At 35.3% G+C, this 25,020-nt stretch overlaps 1 protein-coding gene across 1 annotated transcript; it reads left to right on the top strand.

Annotated features, from left to right (window-relative positions):
- The first annotated feature begins 1,436 nt into the window (after nucleotides 1–1,436).
- Nucleotides 1,437–23,232, top strand: LOC129314856 (DNA-directed RNA polymerase I subunit 1). Its single transcript, XM_054958324.1, has 21 exons — nucleotides 1,437–1,716; nucleotides 2,623–2,792; nucleotides 4,086–4,245; nucleotides 4,380–4,661; nucleotides 5,544–5,777; nucleotides 5,926–6,096; nucleotides 7,279–7,441; nucleotides 12,748–12,932; nucleotides 13,776–14,039; nucleotides 14,290–14,378; nucleotides 14,579–14,726; nucleotides 14,855–15,073; nucleotides 15,278–15,598; nucleotides 15,696–15,840; nucleotides 16,063–16,271; nucleotides 18,170–18,372; nucleotides 18,716–18,914; nucleotides 19,000–19,262; nucleotides 20,576–20,716; nucleotides 20,825–21,581; nucleotides 22,346–23,232. Exons 1-21 carry the CDS (start codon nucleotides 1,699–1,701, stop codon nucleotides 22,934–22,936), a joined length of 4,932 nt encoding a protein of 1,643 aa, XP_054814299.1. The 5' UTR covers nucleotides 1,437–1,698; the 3' UTR covers nucleotides 22,937–23,232.
- Nucleotides 23,233–25,020: the final 1,788 nt, after the last annotated feature.

The raw sequence follows: 25,020 nt of genomic DNA, 5'->3' as shown, positions 1-25,020 counted from the left end.
AAAAAATAAAAGTATACGGATTAAAAATATTTTAAATATTTAATATTTATATTTATAATATTTATAAAAATTAAAACGGTTTAATAATTTAAAATATTAGTAACAAATTTTAACATAATTTTAATTTTTATAAATTTATTTCTAATATTATAAATATTAAAGTTTAAAATATTATAATTTTAAATATTAAATGTTTAAAATATTTTTAATCATTATAATTTTATTTTTTAAAATATGAGAGCCCAATATTTAAGTGGTTAAAATCATAGAAATTAAATTGCAAAAAAAAAAAATTTAAGAATTGAGTTACAGTTAAGTTAAAATTAAGAGAAAATGAGTTACAATGAGTCAATTTTTAATGAATGACTTACAATTGGGCTAAAATTATAGGGATTAAATGATTAATTTTTGTCTAAATAAATTATAGTCAAAAGTTTCTTGAGATTAAATTGTATGGCTATATGGAAATAAAATGAAATTTAAGAACAAAAATAATACTAAAAGATCACATACTGAATCATCAATACATAATCAATTTAATAGATAAATAAAGTTTGAGATCAAATATATTAATTTCTCATTATTAGTTTCATGTTGAATTACCCATTGTGTGATAATTTTCTAATAGAGTTGTCAAGTTTTTAATCTCAAAAAAATAATACAATAAGTCTCATCCTATTAGTTAGGGTCAGTTATGTGGATTATATGACGCTATTGTATTATATCAACAACTAAATATTTAAGAATATTATTAATTAAAATGTCTCATTCAATCAATTTTATAAGTGTTTTTTATCTTGTCTTTCTCTACCCTTTTTATGTGACTTAAAATTATCCGTTCCGTTCTCCTCACTAGTGCCTTCCATAGCTTTTTCTGTACATGTTTAAATTATCTCAAATGATGTTTTCAATCATTTTTCCCTTAATAAATACCACTCTCATTTTTTATCGTACATGCTCATTTCAGATTTTATCTTTTTGTGTATTTTCACCTCAACATTCTCAACTCTTCTATTCCAACTTTATATTTTTGCTATTTCTTTAAAGCTTAATATTCACTATCATATAATATTTTTGGTTTTATAATAGTTCAGTAAAACTCCCCTTTAAGAATGTATTATAAATATTGGAGGAAAAATACAATAATTGATCCCTATAGTTTTATCAAATTTTATTTTAAATTTTTATAATTTTTTTTATTGGATTCAAACATGAGACCCCAAATTAAGTTGTCCAAGTTTATAATCACTTGAGCAAGTACTCATTGCTTTATTAATAATTAATTAATATAACCAAGCCACGTTTCATTTTCCCCCCCGCCCAACAAAACTACAAATATCAGCATTGCTCTTCAAGGCTGATGAAAACTGGGCCGCAAGGACTGGTCTGGGCCGGACTGCATATCCCGAACAAGGGTTCTTCAATCGGAAGGACATGCTCGCAAACAAATTGAAAAAACTTGGGGAGCAAGAGAATAGACGGGCATAGCCGGCTCGTCGCCAGCGTCGCCTCCCTCGCTTATTTTCTTTCTTCTTCACTTTCTCACAGAGCAAATTGGAAGACGAGAACCAAGCAAAACCCTAAACATCGGCAGTAACATTAGCTCCGCCGCTTTCAATCCTTCGTCCTCTTTAGTTTTTACAATTCAGCTTCTGCTGTAGCTGCAACGGCCCCACTCTTTTCACTGCAAAGCCCAACATGGCTAAGATACCCGAGGTATCATTTTTTTCAATTTGGTTGTGCTGAAGTGACTTTATAGAAGAAACATAAGTTAACTGCGTTTGTAGTTTTTAGCGAATGGTGGTATGTCAATGCAATGTGAGCTGGTGGCTTCTCAAGCAGAGTTGAGCAATGAGTATAACTCCCTTTGGTCATATGTTATGCGGTTAATTGCAATCTTTATAACACAAATGTTCACTGAATATTTTGTATTTTGCTGTTATCACGAGTACGTGTTATTTATGGTTGAACAATCACCCAGACGTGTTTGGTTATCATTCTCATTCTCCATTTCGATGCTGACATGGCTGAATTCCATAAAGGTTTTAAATTTTAATGCTGGGATAGGCATAAAGAATCACCGTCGGTTGGTTTTTCCCCCATTGAGAGAGAAGTGTAATCAGTTAAGCATGAAATATGGGTAATTTTGATGCATCTAATCATGAAGTTATTTGTAGGTGTAATTCTACGACTCCGTCCAATTTAATTACGAGAATAACAGTGCTGTTATGCAATGCCACCCCTGTTCATACAAACCATAAGGAATTAAAGCTATTGAAGATTTAAGATGTGTGCGTGCGTGCGTGCGTGCATGTGCATATATATGCATGTGTGTATGTACACAATTGTAGCAGTATTATTAGTACTATTATTATTACTTCTCCTACTATTACTACAACAATAAGTTATAATTTGAATTCTGTATTTCTTCTTGAATGAATGCAGACGAGATCCATCTTAGAGGATTTGATACTTTTGATCACCACCCCCTAATGTTGTTGCTTCCTTTCTGTCACTTCCAATCCATCTAAAATATTGCCAAAAATTCTGTTTATGTTGTTTCTTCTCTCTCAGTCATTTGATCTAGCACAGTTTTCTGAAATCTGAACTCATAATTTTCAGTGTGCAACGGATTCTGTTGAGGCAGTTGCATTCAGTTTCCTGACCACTGAAGAAATACAGAAGACTAGCTTTGTGAAGATAACAAATCCCATATTGCTTGATGGTGTAGAACGGCCCGTGCGCGGTGGACTGTATGATCCTGCATTAGGCCCATCGGATGACAGGACTCTGTATGTTTCAACAATGTTTGACCGCATCAAAAGTTTTTTTAATTTCTAATATGATATTTGATATATTTGAGTGTGGGAATTGGCTTTTGACTAGTGAAAGTTTGTGACTTTGAAGGTGATCTTCTGTCTTCTGTATGTAGATGATGATCATATTTTTAGAGCTGTACGGGAAATCTTTATTTTTACGCAAAGCTTAATTTTTCTATTTTAAAAAAGTTACATTTTATATAAGCATTGCCATGTATTTAATCTCCAGAATTATTGTTAGACAGATATGTCTTTATTTATGGAATTGAAGGTTTCAAAGCACTTTTAAACCACTGAATTTTGATTTTTGTTTCAGTTTGGTTTTCCTAGATTTCTGGTTTTTAATTTGATTTCTTGCCCCTTGGATTTGTATTTCAGATCTCTTAATGAGATATTTAAAAAAAAAGAAAGGGACTCTGATATGAAAAGAATAAATAAAGAAATAAAGAATATTTAGTTGGTTGGTTAGTTAGTTGCTGCAGAGAATAAAGGATTTGAGAACCTATATAAGGGACCCTAATTGTAACCTCGAGCTATGCTTGTGATTGCAAATGAAAATTATTGTTTAGTGTCCATCCTCTCTTCTATCTATCTATCTCTCGTCTTTGTCTCTTCTTTCTAGTTCTCCTATGTTTTCTATTCTGTTTTCTCTTTCTTCATCTCCTTCTGCCATATCAGACTCCTCCTGGTCTTATCTATAAATCATTTTTAATCGATGCACATGGATCAAGAAAGCTGATTAAGATTACTTAATAGTCTTGAATTTATTAAAAAATATCCCAACATTTTAGAATTAAGATATAATTGCCTCTCTTAACGACAAGCTTTATCCCACTATGTAGGGAACTACCTCACATCCCATTAATTTCCTTTTCTCAAATTTTTTTATATCAAAATTTGCTTCCCACGAGAATTTTCAATATCAAAATTTGGTTCCCACACAAAATTATGAAGGGGAAACATAAGAGTATTATGATTGTATTGCAGAGTACAAACAATTAGGGGGAGAGAGAAAGATCGGGCAAAGTTGGAAACAATATTTAATGCTTCATTAATAAACTAAAGTGTCTTATACAAAAGACCATCAAATGCTTCTAAAAAGTACGTTATATATAGGACCAGAGGAGCATATCAATATAGGTAATGGGCAGCATTATTCATATGAAATGAAATTTCATGTTTTACTAATCCCAGGTGTCCCTTATTTACATTTAGAAATCATCAACTCAAGTTGTGTGGTTGATACATCTCTTTTGTTTGGTGTAGTTGTGAATCATGTGGTCAGCCTTCAAAACATTGTCCAGGTCATTTTGGTCGTATTGAGCTTGTTTCCCCAGTCTATAACCCTTTGCTGTTCAATGCACTTAGCAGTATTCTGCAAAGAACTTGTTTCTCTTGCCATTGCTTTCGGGCCAGCAGACATGAGGTAAACTTGCATTAATGCGGGTCTATTAGAAAATTATCATAACTGTTTGAGTAGTTTCTGCATTTTTTTTCTTTAATAAGTTTAGATGTCTATGCATTTTTCGGCCATTATTCACAGTCTTATATTAATTCAAGGTGGACAAAATTTCATCCCAATTGGAGCTCATTGTGAAAGGGGATATTGTTGGGGCCAAAAAATTGGATTCACCTGACCCAAGTGAATCCACATGTATGTGTGATGATGACCGGAGACAGTGTCATAGTGCTGAGCACCTGCAAGTGAAGTGGAACTCACATCAATTTAGTGAAGCAATGTCTGTTCTAAACAATTTTCTGAGACGGGGTAACAAGAAGTGTAATAATTGTGGGTTTTCTAATCCGAAAATTAGTAAACCAACCTTTGGGTGGTTTAATGTGGTGAGTCTCTTGACTTCTCACTGCTGAAGCTTGCATTCAAAAGTTAGTTACCACGAAGCTCTAACCTATAGTTTTTTTACCTATCAATGTTAGGTTCAGTCTGTGCAGAGTTTACATGTCTTTTCTTTTATGTTTTGGTTGTTGCTTTTAGGAGTTTGATATTTAGTTTCTACCAGTTGTTCTCTTGTTATTTTCAGAGTTTCAAGTGCCTCAAATTGTTACAGCATATTATATTTTTTTAGTTGGCATGTAGTTATCGCTTGTTTTACTTTTTCCCCCCTTTTATACTCTTGCATCCCCTTGTTTGATTTGGCTACGTGGTTCTTATGTGCTTTTCCCCTTTTAGACGTCATCAATATATTTGGACTAGGCTTTGACTTATTTTGGGGATCATTATGATATTTCCTGAGTCTAATGTTATTTGTGTGCACTGATGTAATTGATAGTTGCCACAACATTATTTAAATTCACCACACTACTGTTTAAGATTTTGATGATCCATCAAGCTTGCTGTGCTGTAAAATTATGGACATAAGCATCTTTTGGTTGGGCAGATATATTGGTCTTATGTAAGGCACTGTTATTGCCCTTCCAAATTTATATTTTCATTTAATGCTTTTTTAAGTTTTGAAATATGAAAAGAAACTGTATATTTGTTTCACTGTGTTTTTCTTTTTTTAAAAAATTAAGGGTGATGTTGACAAGGCTTGGAATTGGATACCATAAACTCTACTGCTGGCATTGTACTTCTCAATGTGAATTATTTATGCATCCTTTCACAGTGCATAATGTCATGTTGGCTTGAGACCATTACTGACCATCATTACTAATTTTTTCTTCATTTCCTCTCTTCCTCTTGGTGTTTATGCTATTTGGCTCTAGAATGGTCTCTCAAGTGAAAAAGCTAGAGGAAATGTCATTAGGCAATATGCTGATGAAATTATCAGTGATGTTATTCCTTCAGAAAATGGTGATAATTCAGATGAAGACATGCCTCCAACTACTTCTACAGGGACTATTAATAGTGCTTCAAAAGGGTATCAGAAAAAACGTGAGGAATTGGCTCATGCGTTTGCTAAGAATAAGAAATTTTCTGGGCCTTTGTTACCATCAGAGGTCAGTTTCTTGTATACATGATTTAATTTTGTACAGGACTAACATTAATAACATCGGTTTTATTTGGAATATGAAGTCTGTTGTTAGTGACATAGTTAATATGCACTGCTACTATAGAATCTGTCTGAGTTGCCTTGCTTGACGACAGGTTAAAGGTATATTGGAACTTTTGTGGAAAAACGAGCCTCAATTCTGTTCTCGTATTAGTGACATTCAAGATCTGGGATTTGGAAAGAAAGCAGGTCATTTGATGTTCTTTCTAGAGACTATTCTTGTTCCACCAACCAAATTCCGACCCCCAACCAAAGGAGGCGAGTCTGTAAGTATTACAAGGAAAAATGGGTGAAAAAAATTTGTTGATCTGTTTCATATCAGACCAATGTAAAACAATTTGAATGGAATACATTTGGTCATTTGGTATCCATATTAAATCATGTTTATGAGCAAGTGTAGTATATGTTAATTTGTCAAGTGATTTTTTTCTTCCTTCTGAGTTTCTTCTTTTACAGAATATAATTGCTGGCATCTGTAAAAGCCGTCATGGATTATTGGTATTTATATTCATCGTAGCATTTGGTGTCACATGACAATAACTAACAATTTTGTAATGCTATTAGTTCCAAGTTGACTGTTGTACTTGTCCTCTTTTCCTTGCATCAATTTTACTTCTTCATTCCTTAAAATAATGAAGGTTGCTTTTGGTGGAACTTGGAATAAAAAGAGAGCCATGGTGTAAGCGTATGTGTTTTACTCATACTGAAAATGTATTATGTCTGATCAATGACCAGTAGCCCATATGCACGCGTGCCTGGCTCAGTGCTAAACATATGTACCACACTTGACTAGAATTACATTGAGAAGGAAGTTTACTTTACTCTGCAGTTTATCTATACCTTTCTATTCTCTCTTCGAGTTTCTGTCCCATGGGGCTTAGGTCTTTGTAGTGCCATGGTCAGCAATTTTATCTTTAACTTTTCCTTTTGCAACTTGGTATTGTTGGTATTGAAGGAAGCTAGTACAATTATAAATGATTGTAGAATACTTTTAACATTGTATTATAGTTTCTGTTACCAAGTGATGTGGAGTTCTAATCCTTGTTACCCTCCATTGAGTTGATTGAAATTAAGTGGTAGCAGAAAATAAGGTGGTCTTGTGCTTTGTTCTGGCTTCAAAGTCCAAAGGATTTCATGTGAGTTGTGGTAGATTTTAATGAAACTCTTCATGAATCTTCACTAAACTACCCAAGCTTTGAATTGATGGATCCTTGAAAACCTTCAACAATAACTTTATGGCTGGGGGCAAAAGTAACTTGACCTACTGAATTATGCTGATTGTCTAAATTGTTCTTGCATTACAAGTTTCTATTTCAAAAGTGACATTTATGAAATTATGGTAGTTGTATTCTTGCCAAAATTGAGAGGGATTAGGGTAGTGATTTTTATTTCATTAATTATTCTTTGCTTGTAAATATCATTAGTTACTTGTTAAATGTCTATTTTAGGTGATGGAGCATCCTCAAACTGTTTTGTTGACTAAGGTCCTACAGTCCAACATTTCCTTAGGAAATGCCTATCTCAACAACTTAGATCACCCAATAATTATCAGGCGGTGGATGGATCTTCAGCAATCTGTAAATCTGCTATTTGACAACAGAACTATGTCTGGTGAGATTTTTGTTCTAGTTTGGGATTGTTCATGTTTATGAACTTGTAATCTGTGGATCTGAGAGTCGTTGGGCTGGCTTCTAATGTTATCTATCAAACAGTGTTAGCAGCAAATAAAGCCCATAATTGGGCCCATAGATGTGTTTAGTAATTTAGTTATTATAATGTGTTGCTTTATTTTGTTGTTATTTTGATTAGTATTTATTAGCTTTTAATATAGATTTGTTTTGACCAATCAGGGTGATCTTTTCAGGTAGATTAGTGAAGATTATCTTAGCTTTCTAGCTTATTAAATACATCTTGCATCTGAGAATTCATCATCATGGAATAGAGCCTCTGCTTTTAGCATGATATCAAAGCTTGGTTTGAGAGGTTCACTAAAGCTGTTAAAGGATGGAATATTCTAGGGTATAAAGTATAAGCAGATGAGAAGCTGTTTGTAAAACATGCCAATGAGAAGAATTGGTCCTAATTATGTATGTAGATGATATAACCATGACAGTAGATGATATGGAGTTAAAAAATGCCTTAGCAATTGAATTTAAGGTGAAAAATCTGGGCAATTTGAGATATTTTATGGGAATGGAGGCAGTTAGGTCTAGAATAGTAGTCACTGATTCTTAGAGGATGCACACTATTGATTCCTAAAGGAAATAGAACATAGGAGCCATGCCAACTAAAACTTACATGGAGGCAACTTAAAATGTTGAACACTAACGAGAGGGTACACTAGTGGATATAGGTAAATGCTGCAAATTGGTAATAAAGCTAATATACCCATCTTACACTCACGGAGATATTGGCCTTTCAAGGAGTGAGGTAAGTTAGTTTATGAATTATGGGTAAACCACAAAGGAGTACGTGGAAGCAGTATATAGAATTCAGGCATATGAAAACAACCCATAGTAGAGAACTTTTCTTTGGATAAAGGAAGGATATAGAGTGTAGAAGTTTGGATTGATTTCAACCAGGTTGGATTAGTGGTTTGATAAAATCATTAAAAATCTACTATGGATTATTGAACATCTACACATGGCAACTTGGTGACCTGGAGGAGTAAGAAGCAATTTGTAATGGAACTAAACATGTTGAAATCGACTAACATTTCATAAAAGAAAAGGTTGAGTTGAGGACAGTTGACTTAGCCTGCACTTGATATAGTGCTCAAGTTGCGGATCTACTAACCAAGGTTTTTTCAAGAATCAGATATGAAAAATTTAGTGGGAAGTAGAGAATGATCAATATCTATGCTCTAGCATGAGGGAGTGTTAGCAGCTAATGAAGCCTTTCTTTTGAGCAAAAAGTGACTAATATCAAATTATTGTTTAGTTTGGTGATAATAATATCAAATTAAGGTTTTGATCCGAGAGATAAGGAGTCTTTGTGGTGGAATAATAGTGTACAGGACAAAATCAAGTATAAGAAGAACTATTTTAAAGCCATACATTTATGTAACAATGAGGAAAATTGGGAGAGGTACCGTATGGCTAAGAAGGAAACTAAGAGAGCTGTGGGTGAAGCTCGTTCTAAAGCTTTTGAAGAATTTTATAAGAGCCTTGAGACGAAGGAAGGAGAGCGGAATATTTATAAGATTGCCAAGAGTAGGGAAAGAAAATTAAGAGATCTAGAACGGGTAAGGTGTATTAAGGATGAAGAGGGAAGAATTTTAGTTACAGATGATGAAATTAAAAATAGATGGGAGACTTACTTTTCTAAACTTTTCAATGATGGAGATGGTTCATCTAGTAACTTGGAGGATTTAGTAACTGGTGAAGGATAACAAAATTTGTCATTCTATCGAATAATACATGATAAGGAGGTAAAGGAAGCTCTTAAGAAAATGGCAAATGGTAGAGCCAACGGACTGATTGTATATCTATCGAAGCGTGGAAATGTTTAGGTGAAGAAGGGGTGAGATGGTTAACTAAGTTATTTAATGTGATTTTACGGTCTGAGAAAATGCCTGATGAGTGGAGGAGAAGTACATTAATTTCTATTTATAAAAATAAAGGAGATATTCAGAATTGTACTAACTATAGAGGGATTAAACTCATGAGCCACATAATGAAATTGTGGGAGAAAGTAATTGAGCACAGGTTGAGATTGGAGACAAGTATTTCTGAGAATCAGTTTGGTTTTATGCCAGGTAGATCAACTACAGAAGCGATTTATCTACTAAGGATTAATGGAAAAGTATCGTTGTAAAGATAAAGATCTACACATGGTTTTTATTGATTTGGAAAAAGCTTATGACCGTATACCAAGAGAAGTGCTTTGGAAAGCGTTGAAAAAAAAGGGAGTACGGATTGCTTATATTAAAGCCATACAAGATATGTATGAGGGGGTAAAAACTAGTGTAAGAACACCTAGTGGTCAAACAAAGGATTTTTCTATAAAGATTGGACTACATTAGGGATCATCTCTGAGTCCTTATTTGTTCAACTTGATTTTAAATGTTTTGACGGAACATATTCAAGGGGAAATTCCGAAATGTATGCTCTTCGCGGATGATATAGTTCTTATAGTAGAGACAAGAGAAGAGGTTAATTGTAAACTTGAGTTATGGAGGAGGACATTGGAATTGAAAGGTTTTCGTCTGAGTAGAAGTAAAACGGAATATTTATATTGTAAATTTGGTAAAGGACTATTCGATAATAATTTGGAAGTGAAATTGGGGGATCAAATTATACCTCAAGTGGAAAAGTTTAGATATTTGGGAGTCATTATTCAAAATGATGGCGAAATCAGTGGAGATATTTCACATAGAATTCAAGCTGGGTGGTTTAATTGGAGAAAAGCTAAAGGAGTTATTTGAGACCGTAAGGTGCCTAATAAACTTAAAGGAAAGTTTTATCGCACTGTTATCAGACCGGCAATGTTATATAGTAGTGAATGCTGGGCTATAACGGGACAGCAAGAGCATAAAGTTGGAGTAGCAGAGATGAGAATGTTATGATGGATGTGCGGACATACACGTAAAGATAAAATTTGAAATGAGCACGTACGCGAAAAAGTGAGGGTGACACCTATTGAGGAAAAAATGGTAGAAAATTGGTTGAGATGGTTTAGGCATGTACAAAGAAGACCAAGGGAGGCACCAGTGAGAAGAGTGGAACATATAACTTTGAGTCTGATTAAGAGAGGTAGAGGAAGGCCTAAGAGAACACTCTTGGAAGTTGTTGAACGCGATCTCTTAATTAATAATATTTCTAAAAGCTTGATAAATGATAGAGCACAATGGTGTCTTGCAATCTATGTAGCCGACCCCATCTAGTGGGATAAAGGCTTGTTGTTGTTGTTGTTTGGTGATAATAATTGCTTAGTTGGATATGATGATACTCTTGTTGAGGAGTAAAATAATGAAATCTTAAGATAATAAAGGAAAATCATGCAGGGTGATTTGACATTTTCCAAAACTGAAATTACACAAGCAAAAGAGAAAATTTTCAGTCATTTTCCAAAAAATGAATGAGATTAATAAGGACCCTATTGGATAGCACATGAGCTAAAGGGATCTTTACAGCATGTCGCACAATTATTTGTAAGAAGGGCATTATGCGGCATGAAGTCAGTTGTCTACTCTACATGAATGAATGGAGAAACCAATCGATACTCTTATACCTGATAAGGGGAGAATAGCTGTCTGAGTAGTGCAACGAGTATTGCCAATCAGCAGAAAATGGCCCTAGTTGATTTAGCAAGGTTCATAAATTGCATATAGTTGAAAGGGAAAGTTAAAAGGCAAGAGTCTGTAGGCCTCTGCTAAAGGGTTCTATTCATATTAATTCATGGCTTCAAGGCATAAAATACAAACAGATATGAAAACAATGTGGTGAAGTATCCCGACGTCCCTTGGGGTTTGAAGCTTTAGCACTGGATGCTCCTTTTATTTGAAAAACATTACCTTATTTGCTGTTTTATGCAGCTTATGTAAAACTACCCTAAAGCTAATTCCTGTTCAAAAAGTAAACATATTCGTGGACCTAGCATATTCTGCAGTACACTTTTTTCAAAGTTAACATTTTCTTATTTACCCTTAATTCTTTATGCCTTTTTTGGTATGGGGAAGTGTTTTTAGTGAAATTGGAAACGGAAGTGGAACTGGGGTTTAAAAGTATTTTTAATATGTAGATAGAAGTGAGATAAAAGTTTTATTTAATATTGTATTTTTATTTTAGAAAGACTAAAATATCCATGACATTAAAAAAAAAAAAATTGAAGCACCAACACTACCATTGTCCGCCAGATCTCAGAACCACCATCTACCACCTTTATTGTGACCACTACTGTCATTAGAAATTGCTTAATTTGTGATGAAGAGATTTAGAGTAGTGAACCACCACCGTCACCTTTATTGTGACCACCACCAATCTCCTACAAAATAAACACTTGAGCCTGCAAATAATATGTAGCTTAATTTTTGATGAAGAGATCTAAAGCAGTGAACCTTGAACAATCCCCCTGATAGTTTCAAATAACCAGATGAAGAACTCAGTACTCATAGGATCCCAACTGTACAAAACAGAGTGGCATCGGAGCTCATCACCAACTGAATAACACCAGCTCCAATGGTGAGCAAGATGGCACTGTTTATGGAGAAAGGGTGAACTTTTGCCTGATGAGAAGGAAGGGAAGGCAGCGGTCAAAGCTAGCCAGGTCTTCTAAAAGCAAATGAGCAAAAGTACCCAAGGTCTAATGCTTGCCTGTCTTATTGCATCTTGTGCATCACTGGGTGGGGAATCGCTGCCACCTTCACCGGTGGGGAATTGCTGCTGCTATTGCAGGTGGAGAACTGTGGCTGGTGTGGGGGTTCGGTGAGCAGTTGGCAATAGCATGGTAGGGAGTACGAGAAGGACAAGGGAGGGGCAAAGGGGTCCAACGGAGACAAGGAACCCACTTCCATTGGGTAGGGCAATAGCTTCTTGTTTGCTTAACCCTATCACAGGGAAAAAGAGCCAAGCAGATTGAGAGATATGGGGACAACGAAGTCCAATTTCTTGTAGGAAAAAAGACAAGTGTTTTGAGTATACGGTGACCTCATGTTGGCCTCCAATTTTAGATGCTTTCAATGGAGGCCAATTTCTCCTCTCAAGTTCACTTTTGAACTTTTTGACTCAGCATCTTTTTTAGACCTATGGTAGCTATTGTTGTTTGAAATGATAATTGTTTGTTTGCTGTTACTATTAATGAACAAAGTTTTCTGTTCTTTGGATTTATGTGTATACATCTTGTACATTAATATGTGGCTGTTTTAGAATTCTGATAGCTTGCTTATGCTTACATTAAAATTTCCTTGGCTGGTCTAGGTCAAAAAGATGTTGCTTCTGGAATTTGTCAGTTGTTAGAGAAGAAGGAAGGCATCTTCCGCCAGAAAATGATGGGAAAGAGGGTTAATTTTGCATGCCGCTCTGTCATATCACCAGATCCTTATTTAGCTGTCAATGAAATTGGAATTCCTCCATATTTTGCCTTAAGATTAACTTATCCTGAGGTGAGAGTTGAAACTACTGATTATTTGATGGACACACATAAATTTTTTTCTCCATTTCTATCGACTTCTGACATCTAATGAGCTTAGCAATCTGCATATTTACAGCATATCTACATATAGAACTGATATAAGGATATATTCTGTAGTTGTGCAATGTACTTCGTTTCCTTCAGCAACCTGGATAATTCTACCAACAACACTATGCAATTGAATCCAAAGGTTCAAAATCACTGAGACTCGTTTTGGATGATTTTGGTAGAAATGGGATATTTCTGTTTAATTTTTGGTGCTTCATGATGTGATTTTGAAGGGTCTCAGAAACCATTTTAGTTGGCTTTGCTCTATTTAACCCTTTCCATCTTTATTCTGAGAGGATTTATTATCCTTATTCTTTGTATATTAATTTTTTCTCTGAAAAGATGTTCTTTTAATATTAATTTTTTCTCTGAAAACATGATTTAATTTGAAAAGATGTTTGACTTAAGGGATTTGTCAGACAATTTACCCACTAAAATATAGGTCCTTTCTATATTTGACCAATTTTATTTTGCATTTGACTGAGAGATGATGGCTTTATAATGCTGTTTTGTTAGGGAGCAGTATTAATATGGTTATAGTTTCGTGACTTTTACAATATAAAGGGAAATTTGTAGATTTTGAAAATAGATAAAAGTTGCAGAAACTTACCTACTTTTTAAAGTAAGTTATGAAATAGAGACACATATTCTTGTTTCTTATTGGACTGGTTTCCATAATTTTGTCTCAACTTTTGTCATGCATGCCTCTTATTTTATTTATGGCCCCCACCCCTTCCACTCTAAATTTTATGCTAATACCTTGCAGAGGGTTACACCCTGGAATGTAGTCAAGTTAAGAGAGGCTATACGTAATGGCCCAGAATCCCACCCAGGTGCCACACACTATGCTGATAAAACATCCACTGTCAAGCTCACCCAAAATGGGAAAGTTCTATCCATGACCTCAAGGAAGCTGTCATCTTCAAGAGGGGTTATCATGCAACATGGCAAGATACAAGATCATGAATTTGAAGGCAAAGTTGTGTATCGTCATTTGAAGGATGGAGACATTGTGCTTGTCAACCGACAGGTACTGCATTATCTAATTCGATATATTTGAATAACATGGTAGTTGACTTTTATTCCCTTAACAAAGTATTATGTGTTTATGCATGTGAATGCTGTTCAAATGCTTCTGTGCAAAATGGCAACTTGTGGAAATTAATCTGGTTTTTAAAAGTCTCACATCAACACCCACATATATTTTGTTGGATGAATATCTGTTTGTTTTGAATATGTGAAATTTGTACTTTTGAGTTTCACATTATATTCTATTGCAGCCTACACTTCATAAACCCAGTATAATGGCACATGTAGTTCGAGTCTTAAAGGGGGAGAAAACAGTGCGAATGCATTATGCAAACTGCAGGTAATATGAAATTGTATAATTTAAGCTTTGGTGTGACTTTGTATTGAATTAATAAGTTTGGCTTTGAATCATACAATCCCTGTGAAGTCATTATGATAAATTTATAAAGATCAGTTGGTATATACTTATATCATGTGTTAAATATTAATATGGCTGCTAACTTGGACCTGATTCTGTCTTTCTTACCCTCTTAATTTCAGTACTTACAATGCTGATTTTGATGGTGATGAGATTAATGTTCATTTTCCACAAGATGAAATTTCCCGTGCTGAAGCCTATAACATTGTAAATGCCAATAATCAATATGTCAAACCTACCAGTGGTGATCCAATAAGAGCCTTGATTCAGGTATCTACATAATATTAATACTCTCAATACAAATAATAACAGTGATAACAACTGCAATCTTTATTGTGTCGGAAGTGAGAAGTTCTTTTCTGATTTTGAGAGCCCCTTATTTTGAATAATTTTGCCAGGATCATATTGTCAGTGCTGCACTTCTTACAAAGAAGGATACTTTTTTAAGTTATGAAGAGTTCAATCAACTTCTATACATTTCTGGTGTATCCACTGCTTGGCTAGGCTCTTTCAATGGGAAGCCTGGTCAGAAAATTTATGTGTCAAATTCTATGACTCAAATTTCACTACTTCCTCCAGCAATATGGAAGCCAGAGCCCCTATGGACTGGAAAACAGGTTAGTATCAGTTAGTCTCTTAGTTAAAATGCATCCCAGTTTAAGTTATATATCCTACTCAAAGATTCTGGCAAGTAGTTGCTCTCTTGTGGGTACTGTATTAAGCTGTAGAATCGTTTGGGGGTTTGACTTTGTTGTCCTATTTACCTGCCTGGGTATGATGTGCCTATCTGATCTAAATATCAGTTTCTGTTGTCGCCTTAGGTTATCAGTGCATTGATATATTATATTGCCAGAGGTCACACCCCATTTACAGTTGAGAAAAGTGCAAAAATCCCACGTGATTTTTTCAAGACTCAAACTGGGGAGAGGAAAAAAGGCACAGGAGGAGGTATATCAAGAAAGAATGAAGAGCCTGATGAGGATAAATTGTTGATATATAAAAATGATTTAGTCCGTGGTGTAGTTGACAAGGCTCAATTTGGTGACTTCGGCATGGTACATACAGTGCAAGAACTTTATGGCCCAGATATTGCTGGCAATCTGCTTTCGTCATTAAGTCGTTTATTCACAGCCTTTTTACAGGTTAGCTACCAATTAATTTGAAGTTTTAGTTCCCCCCCTGCCAAAAAAAAAAGGGCTTAGCCAGCAAGCATGATCATGGTTTTTTACTATCATTTAGATGCATGGGTTCACTTGTGGAGTAGATGATCTTCTAGTAACTGAAGAAAAGGATGGTGAAAGGAAGAAGCAACTTGAAAGCTGTGAGGAAATTGGTGAAACTGTTCATCGTGAATTCATTGAAGCCATGGATGGTGCTGAAATGGGTACCTTCACTTGAAAATATTTGCATTATGAATCATGTCATTTTAAAAATAATCTGGTAACAAGGTTTCGCTTAACCAATAAATTTTGGATACTTATTTAGCATTGCATTAACTTATTAAGCTTGCTGCCAAATGCAAGTTCATGGTTATCTTTTCCTGGGTTACTGTCAATTTTTTCTTGTCTTGTAAAGTTGTGACTTTTGTACATATCTGGCTCTTCAGACTCTTTCACACTTCAATTAAATATTGAGAAAAAAATACGTGAAATTGGAGAAGCAGCCTTAACATACTTGGATAGGAAGATGATAAGCAGTCTTAACTCCAAAACAAGCTCTGGGGTGTTGAAGGTGCTTCTTTCTGAAGGAATATTGAAACCTTCCGGAAAGAATTGTATTTCTCTTATGACTACATCTGGAGCTAAAGGTAGCATGGTAAGTTCACTGTTCTAACTTCTCATGTCAATTTGATGGCCCCATGTATTACCAGAGAGTATCATGCATAGTGCATGTAGACCATAATGAAACTTATTATATCATGCTTGTTGGGATGAGAGAGGAGAGATCCTTTTGAAGACAAAGTAGTTGGGGCTCTGAATTAAAACTTAATTAGCAATTATCAAAAAGGAAAAAAAATCATTTTTTGGTCCTCATGATTTCATTAAATTTTTACTTAGTGTAACAATTTGAGAAGAAGAATAAGCATGTAAGAGAAAAAGTAGGTATGGCATTTATTGAGGGGAGGATAGTAGAAAATCATTTAAGATGGTTTAGACATGTACAGAGAAGTCTATGGGAGGAATCTATAAGAATAGTGAAACAGATAGTGTTGAGCCCTGTAAAAAGGGGTAGAGAAAGACCAAAGAGAACACTTGTAGAAATTATTGAACGAGACCTCTTGGTTAGCAATATTTCAAAGGCTTGGTTGATGAAAGAGCACAATGAAGTTATGCAATTTGAGTAGCTGACCCCACTTAGTGGGATAAGGCTTGTTGTAACAATTTGTAACTCTCTCCTTACATTTTACAAATTTAATATTGACCCTATTAAAATTGAGAATTTGTTAAATCATGTTGATATAATTAATCATTTATTATTTTAATACTTTGAACATTTATGACTTACAATAACAAAAGTGGTAAAAGTATGGATAATGAAATAAAATGACTCAATATATGGCAACAATTGTAATATATATATATACTCCCTCCAGACCACAATACAAGTCATTGTTGACTAATTTATATTTCTCAAAACAAGTTGGTTGAAATCTTGATTTTCTAAAAATTTTCATATCTTTCCAATCGTACCCTTGAGTTCAATAAATATAATATTTGACTTATTCAAAACACTCTCATTAATTGCTCTATAAAGTAAGGGTGCAATTGGAAAAATATACATATAGCACCCACCCAATGCCCTATGTTTTGGACCAAACAAAGCTTTTAGAAAATGATTTATATTGTGAATTGGAGGGAGTAACAAAAAGGGCTAAACTAAAATTATTTAAACTAAAATGATCAAATTGAAAATTGAGTGGACTGATAGGGACCAAACTGTAATTTTTTTTATCAAAATAATAAATTTAGTTAAATGCGTGCTCTCTGTTAGTTAGATAGAGAATTTGTACAAGATTGGTTATTGTTAGTCATAAATTAATTTTATGCTGGAGCTAGAATCTGGAGGATAAGCATAGTTTTATGAGGCCAAAGGGCAATGCGTGCATGGCATAGGTAAACTTAATGCTAACTAGTGTGGATTCCTGTGTTGCACTAAGTTTGAAATATGAGCCACACTATTTATGGCTCATGAAAAGTACAGCTTGTTATAGATTTTATATTATATATGGATAATGGGCAAGTCTCACTGGTTTGTAAAGCGTTCCTTTTGGAATGATGCTCAATGGTAGAAAAGCTTTGCCGCCATGAAGATTTCAGGCCAGAGTATATCTTTAAGCAGGGCTAACTTTGCAATATAGTTCTTTTAAACAAATGGCTTTGGTGCTCTGGGGAAGTTTAACTCAAAAACTATACTAAAGCCTTTATTATCTGATACTTACTGTAGAAGGTGCTTAATGATTTCTATAGAAGTTATGTGGGTTGTTAACCAGCATGCAAGGTTGGGCTATTTCTCTACAGTGTTCGACAGCTTTTTGTCCTAAGAACTGATTAAAATCTGGTTTCTAGTTTTTACATTCAACTGTATTTTCATGTCTGGTTTTCATAAACTTGACCTTGTGTTAGGCCCTTGTGTCTTTCCCATTGGTTCAAATAATGAGTGTGTTCTGTTCATTTTTTTTAGCAATTTTAATTCAATTGCCCTGTTTTTTACAGGTTAATTTCCAGCAAATATCTTCTCATTTAGGTCAACAAGAGTTGGAAGGAAGACGAGTCCCTCGCATGGTTTCTGGAAAGACCTTACCATGTTTTCCTCCGTGGGATTGCTCCTCTAGAGCAGGAGGGTTTATTATTGATCGGTTTCTTACAGGTCTACGTCCACAAGAATATTACTTCCATTGCATGGCTGGTCGTGAAGGGTAAGCAAACTTCCTCATTCTTGTCATAGATAAGGCTGTGATGTTAATCATAGTTATAGTTGTTAGAAAATTAAGTATTTACTTGTACATGTATATCTTGCTGATGTCAAACATTATAACAGAATAATAATTTTTGTACTTTTTTTAATCAAATAAAGCTCTGAATACATAGTAGGAAGAAATGCTTTAGCAAAACAAAATTAAATAGAAGAGAAACAAATAAGAGTCTGTCTCTGAATTTCATGTGTGACTGTTCGTTCTGTACTTCTACGTGGAAGGCATAATGTATTGTTGCCTGTCATATGAATAGTTCTTCCCACCTATTGCCGTCTTTGCCTTGCAGATTAGTTGACACAGCAGTCAAAACATCAAGGAGTGGATACCTGCAAAGATGCCTGATAAAAAACCTCGAATGCCTAAAAGTCTGTTATGATCATTCTGTCCGCGATGCTGATGGGTCGATTATTCAGTTTCATTATGGAGAAGATGGGGTGGATGTCCATCAAACTAGCTTTCTCACCAAATTTGAATCATGGTTAACTGTAAGAACTTTGTTTTATTGATTTTGGAATCATAAATTACAACTAGAGTCTGGGTCTTGTTATTTACTCTGCTTATTAATTTCAGAATAAGGAAACGATTTACAGCAAATGTCACCGTGAGATAGACAGATCCAGTCCTTATATTAACAAGTTGCCCAATGCTCTTAAAGAAAAAGCAGAAAACTTCATTTGTGGCATCTCTTCTAAGAATAGAATTTTTGGTTCAATTAATCGAGCAGAGTTCTTGAAGTTGATGGAGCACAAGTATGTCTCAAGTCTTGCACAGCCAGGAGAACCAGTTGGTGTGTTGGCTTCTCAATCTGTGGGAGAACCGTCAACACAGATGACGTAAGTTCTTTGTATCTCCATTTTCTTCTCATGTTTCAGGTACTTATGGTGCCATGAAGATGAAATACATCCGAAAATTACTTTTACTCGTCATTGCATTAGTAGTTATTTTGCTGTTGTTAATACTAGTTGCTATCAGTGGAAATCATATATAGCTGCTGCAGTCAGATAAGAATGATACTTTGAGCTGATACAACGGCCTTTGCTTGGACTAGAAATAGCTTATTTGTTGGTGAAGCAGAATCTATCATGCATGCCTGTTGAGATTTGGAAATAAAAGTTTGGAGGGACTTTATGGCCGTGGTTTGGGTTTAGAAGGGCTTTTGGTTTCCTGATAGAGTATGCAAGAAGGAATTCTCCCTGTTTGAAGGGAAGAGTTGATGAATATAGAAAAAATAATCATCAATTATGAGAACCAGGTAGGGGTTGATGATAATATAAACATGTAAATATAGAACAGTCAAAGGATCCTGATTATGGCTGTATAAACGCTGGTAAAAAGTACACCAGCTCTGGCATGTTCAACTTCTTGAAGGCACCGTGATGGAAACTGATCTAAAGTACAGAACTACCTACCAGATTATGATAGAATCTCGCCAATAAATTCGCACATGCATTGGCTTCCTGTGAACAAATCTCATTGTGATCAAGCCCATCTCTCCGTTGTCAGCGTCCACCCTCTTCCACTTCCCACCATGATCAAACCAATCTCTACCATTTTTGAGCTTCAATATTTTTTCATCTTAACTGAATGGAGTTGACCTTCAACAATATAAAAGAAAGCTTAAAATAGCACGTGATTTTAGAATAACATAATAATAATCCATAATCTATAAATACTCCATCTGTGAGGACGATGATAAATGGAGACGACAAGTAATGCTCCAGACTCTGGCCGTGTCAATGTGCCACCTTTGAGCATCATGTGCAGTATATTCTCAATGAACTTTTTTATAATATTTTAATATATTATTAATTATTAAAATATATTATATTAGTTACAACTAATTCAGCCACAATTAGACGATGGTCTGACCTGTGAATGGTGAAATAGTACTTCAACCAGTTCAATGATTAATCCAGTTCTAATAATGTTGCAAAGATTCAAACATGTATAATTTGTATTTCACCTCATTCTCTGCCCATAATTTCTCATATTGGATCATGCAAATTATAAAGGCGCCTGTGGATATAGCATGATGTTTTGTTATTTATATTGTTGATTACATTGTAAGGGTGTGATCAAACCTTCCTTGGCTGATTAACTGTGCTTTCATAACATGGCATTCCTTTTCTTTTATTCCCTTTTCCAGTTTAAATACATTCCACCTTGCTGGTCGAGGTGAAATGAATGTGACTCTTGGAATTCCGAGACTGCAAGAGATCTTGATGACTGCCTCACGTGATATCAAGACCCCAGTCATGACATGCCCCTTGAGACAGGGTAAATCCATGTGAGTTATTGACATTGTTCTGTTTACTCTGCTTCTAAAACTCATTCATTTCTTTCCATTTTGAACATATTTCTTTTCGTTGATATTTGACCCATTTGATGTTCATAGGGACCATGCCATTCGCCTTGCTGATAACCTAAAGAAAATAACAGTAGCAGACATAATAGAGAGTATGAAAGTGTCTGTTGTACCATTAGCTGTTGATGGTGGTGATATTTGCAGTATATATAAGTTGGAGATGAAGCTTTACAAGCCTAAACACTACCCAAAGTACGCTGATATATTGCTTGAGGACTGGGAGGAAACTCTAGAAGTTGTCTTTGTTAGAGAGTTGGAGGATGCTATTGAAAATCACTTGCTACTGCTCTCTAAGATAAGTGGCATAAAAAACTTCACGTCAGATTCTTCAAAAAGTTTGGAGGAAGATGATTCTACCAATGGTTCTAAAGACAAAAAAGATCACAATGATGGTGATGGTGGTGGTGACGATGACGACGACGATGGTGGGGAGGATGCTGAAGAGGGTGAGGATCTTGGTACTGATGCACAGAAAAGAAAACGACAAGGTAGGGATGAAATTGATTATGAAGATGGTGCTGGTGAAGAAACACATGAAGGAGAGCAGTTGGAGGAAACAATTGGAGAGGATGATATTCATGATGAAAGTGATATTGAAGTCAATGAGAATGATGTCACTCGAGTACTTGAATCCAAGAACGGCAAGTCTATTGATGAAAAGCCTAAAATGAAATCTAAAAATATACTAAAAAAAGAAACCGACAGGGCAGTCTTTGTCAAAGCAAAAGGGATGCATTTCGAGGTCCATTTTAGATTTACCAAGGAACCTCATATTTTGTTGGCTCAGGTAATGTTGAATGCACCTCATTTTCTGTTGATATTTGTATTAATTTCATGGCTGACTTTTCTTTCTCTGATACAACTCGTGGTCATATTACTGTCAATATGATGGTTTATTCTATTCTGATTGCCGTATGGTACAATATCTAGGAAGTTATTATAATCATCAGATTTCGGTTTGAAACAAGTTGTTTTCTATCGGCCAAACTTCCTAAAACGTCAAAATTGAAATTGAAAATTTATTAAATGCATGAAAAATTAGGAAGAAAAAATATGGGTTAATAATTAGAACCTCCTCGAACAGAATGAATTGTTGTCATGCCTCGAACCTTTTTTATTTTTTGATATCCTTCATCATAAGGATTACGCCCATTGTTCTTTTTTGGTGTTTTAATTCTGTGTTTCTGAAGTGCAAAATTGTGCGCGCACGCGCGTGTAATGTCTTCAATTTTGGTTCTCTGAGTGGCGTGCACATGCCAATTTGCGACTAAATAGGGCCGGTAGTTGACTGTTCACTTATTGTTACTGGTCTTGTTAAGATGGGGATGCTCTAAAAGAGTGTGCTATCCTTTCCTCTGACTAAATAACAGTAGTATAAACAATTAAAGTGAAATGCAACTTGGAAACAAATACATTGGCCAATGAGAGAGTTTCATTTTCTGTTTGGCCATTTTATGTATAAACTCTGAGCTCTTCAGGTCAACGTAGTGTCATTTTTTCTCGAACGTCGGATGTAACTTCATTGAATTCACTTTATCTAATTATATGCAGATTGCTAGCAAAACAGCGAAGAAGGTTTGCATCCAAAACTTTGGTAAGGTTGACCAATGTAGAGCTATTACGTGCAAGGAGAATCAAGTAATCTACTATGGTAAAGATCACAGGAAAAGGGAAGATATTCCATCCTCAGTAAAGGAAAAAATACCAGCACTTCAGACGACCGGTGTAGATTTCGTAACATTCTGGGAATTGCAAGACCAACTTGATGTTAGGTTCATATATTCAAACAACGTCCATGCGATGCTAGAGACGTATGGGGTGGAAGCTGCCAGAGAGACCATCATCAGGGAAATAACAAATGTTTTCAAATCTTATGGTATATCTGTAAATATTCGGCACTTAACCCTTATTGCCGATTATATGACGCATGCGGGTGGCTATCGTCCTATGAGCAGAATTGGGAGCATATCTGAGTCCGTATCTCCTTTAAGCAAGATGTCTTTCGAGACAGCAGCCAGATTCATAGTTGAAGCAGCCTATCATGGGGAGGTTGACTGCTTGGAGACGCCATCTTCGAGAGTCTGTCTTGGGTTGCCAGTAAAGATGGGTACTGGGAGTTTTGACTTGATGCATAAGCTCTAACTTGGTGCGGTCTTCACTAAAGTATCATTGCTGGTGTTCCTACAAAATTTTGACCTTGCTGTAATCTATGGTTTGCAAGTTTTTTTTTTTTTTGAAAACATTTTTTCGGTTGAGAAAGGCAGTTAATGTATTGATAGAAGGTTCAGGCCAAAAAATGTATTGATTGATAGATGTTTTGTCGCTGCCCTTACAGTTGATTCGCATAGAACCAGTGGTGATCATCTATCCTGTTATTTTCCCCCTTGTACCAAAGGAAAAGAGAATAGTACATTATGATATTATCATTGTTTTGATAACACGAGGCAATATTGCTTTATTACATGCATTATTTAATCGTTTGCGTACTGCAGTGCAAGGTGAAATACTATCTAAAGGAAAATATTATGTCCCAAAAAATGATAGAAAAATAAAGGGGGAAAAAAACACATCAGATGAAAACCTAAGAGAACCATGTCGGAAAGTTGCGCTTTACCCTTTACAGTTACTGTATACAGACGGCCGTGAATAAATCCTCGCGCCCCTGTGATTATTTGTATTAAAATTTTGCACGTCTCAAAAATGAAGTCAAGAACTAACCCTCAAAGTGATTCTACGATCAGAGATTACAGTAGCCCACCAAAAAGGTTGGTGAATGTTAGGCCTAGGAATATGGTAATGGGCTGGCAGCTTTTTTTTTTTTTGGGATCAATGCCTACCATCTTTTCTTTTACGCGGTGAAATATCTGGCAGCTTTACTTTGCCCAAAAAGAAAACCCTACTGTTTTATTTATCTTCTTGGACGGCTTTATACGACAGTAGCTGCCAGGTACTCGAACCAAGGGTGGGAAGAAAAACTAGAACATGTTTCATTATGATGTATGAATGGGTTTGTAGTTATGATATGATCTGTCTAAGGCAGCGGAGAAAATGACATTATTCTTTGGATTTCTTGGAACAGTAATGACTGAACTGAAACTGTTGTCTCTTTCTTTTTCTCAAGAAGGAGCCTGAGTTGGGGAGGAGCAGAAACAGCAGTCTCTCTCTCCCCCTCCCTCTCCCTGTACTTATTGGCTGATCAACAGATAGGGCCCTTTTGCTTCATCATTCTCAGTCCTTCTCGTGATGGTGATTGTTTAGCTAACCCTCTGTCCACAGTCCACCTCACATGATAGCCTTCTTAGAACTCGTTTCATCACCTTGCATAAAAAACATCTGCTCGAAATTTACGGTTCAAGCAATTTCCATTTTCTTGACCCAAAAAATATAATAATGATCTTGACAAAGAATCAAGAAGTAATATAATGGGGAAGACCAATAGGTCAAATAGCCGTACTCATGTAAGGCTTTTAATGAGAGTGGACAGCCAAGCAGTTAGATGGAGATGGTCACCACTCACAAGTCATCTCTCATCATAATAACCTCAGAATCCAGGCCTCTGTACTATTCCTCTTCTTTATGTTGTGTTGTGTTGTGTTGCACACTTGCATGAGCCTCTAGCTGTAGGATTGCATCTCTCTCTCTCTCTCTCTCTCTCTCTCTCTCTGAGTGAACCCATTTAACCCTAGAAAGAGAGGCTGTGTTATGTGGGTGGGAAGGCATTGGTGATGTCATAACTTTCTTTAAACAGTGCGTCTCAATCACCAAATTAATTTGGACCTTCCACACTCTGGACAGCATATTATTTTTTGTTCCCTTCCTCCGCTAGCTCTCTCTTTTATCCTTCGTCAACCTTTCTTTCTTTCTTTATTTCATTGCTTATTCTCTTACACACAAAACTTCAATCCTTTATAAATATCAAACAAAGTAGTCATCATTATTCCTAAAAGGTTGGGTTGGGTTATAATAGCAGTCATTTATGTGAATTCTGATGTCAATTAAATCCCATCATTTCTCCTAAAAAGTTGTCAACATATTATTTTAATTAAGTTTCCAGACTTGAACGTATTATGGGATTCAGAAATTTTTTTATTTAACCGTGTTAAAAAAAAAAAAGTTGTTTCCTTCTCCGATCCAATTTTCTATCACGGGCTTGATATATTTTACCAAACGAAAGGGTGTTAATTAGCGGCATCAGTTCCAGGGGGCCCGGCCACAATAGTAAATTT

The sequence above is a fragment of the Prosopis cineraria genome, unplaced genomic scaffold (genome assembly GCF_029017545.1).
Source record: "Prosopis cineraria cultivar Desert tree isolate PC_DT_omini unplaced genomic scaffold, ASM2901754v1 PC1, whole genome shotgun sequence".
Lineage (NCBI taxonomy): Eukaryota > Viridiplantae > Streptophyta > Magnoliopsida > Fabales > Fabaceae > Prosopis > Prosopis cineraria.
This window is presented reverse-complemented; position numbering and strand designations above follow the sequence as displayed.

What these genes read in the sequence shown, in the direction of transcription:
- LOC129314856 (XM_054958324.1), top strand. An exon ending in CTGGAGCTAAAGGTAGCATG is followed by an intron (nt 16,272 to 18,169) that starts GTAAGTTCACTG and finishes TGTTTTTTACAG; the next exon opens with GTTAATTTCCAGCAAATATC. An exon ending in AATTTGAATCATGGTTAACT is followed by an intron (nt 18,915 to 18,999) that starts GTAAGAACTTTG and finishes TATTAATTTCAG; the next exon opens with AATAAGGAAACGATTTACAG.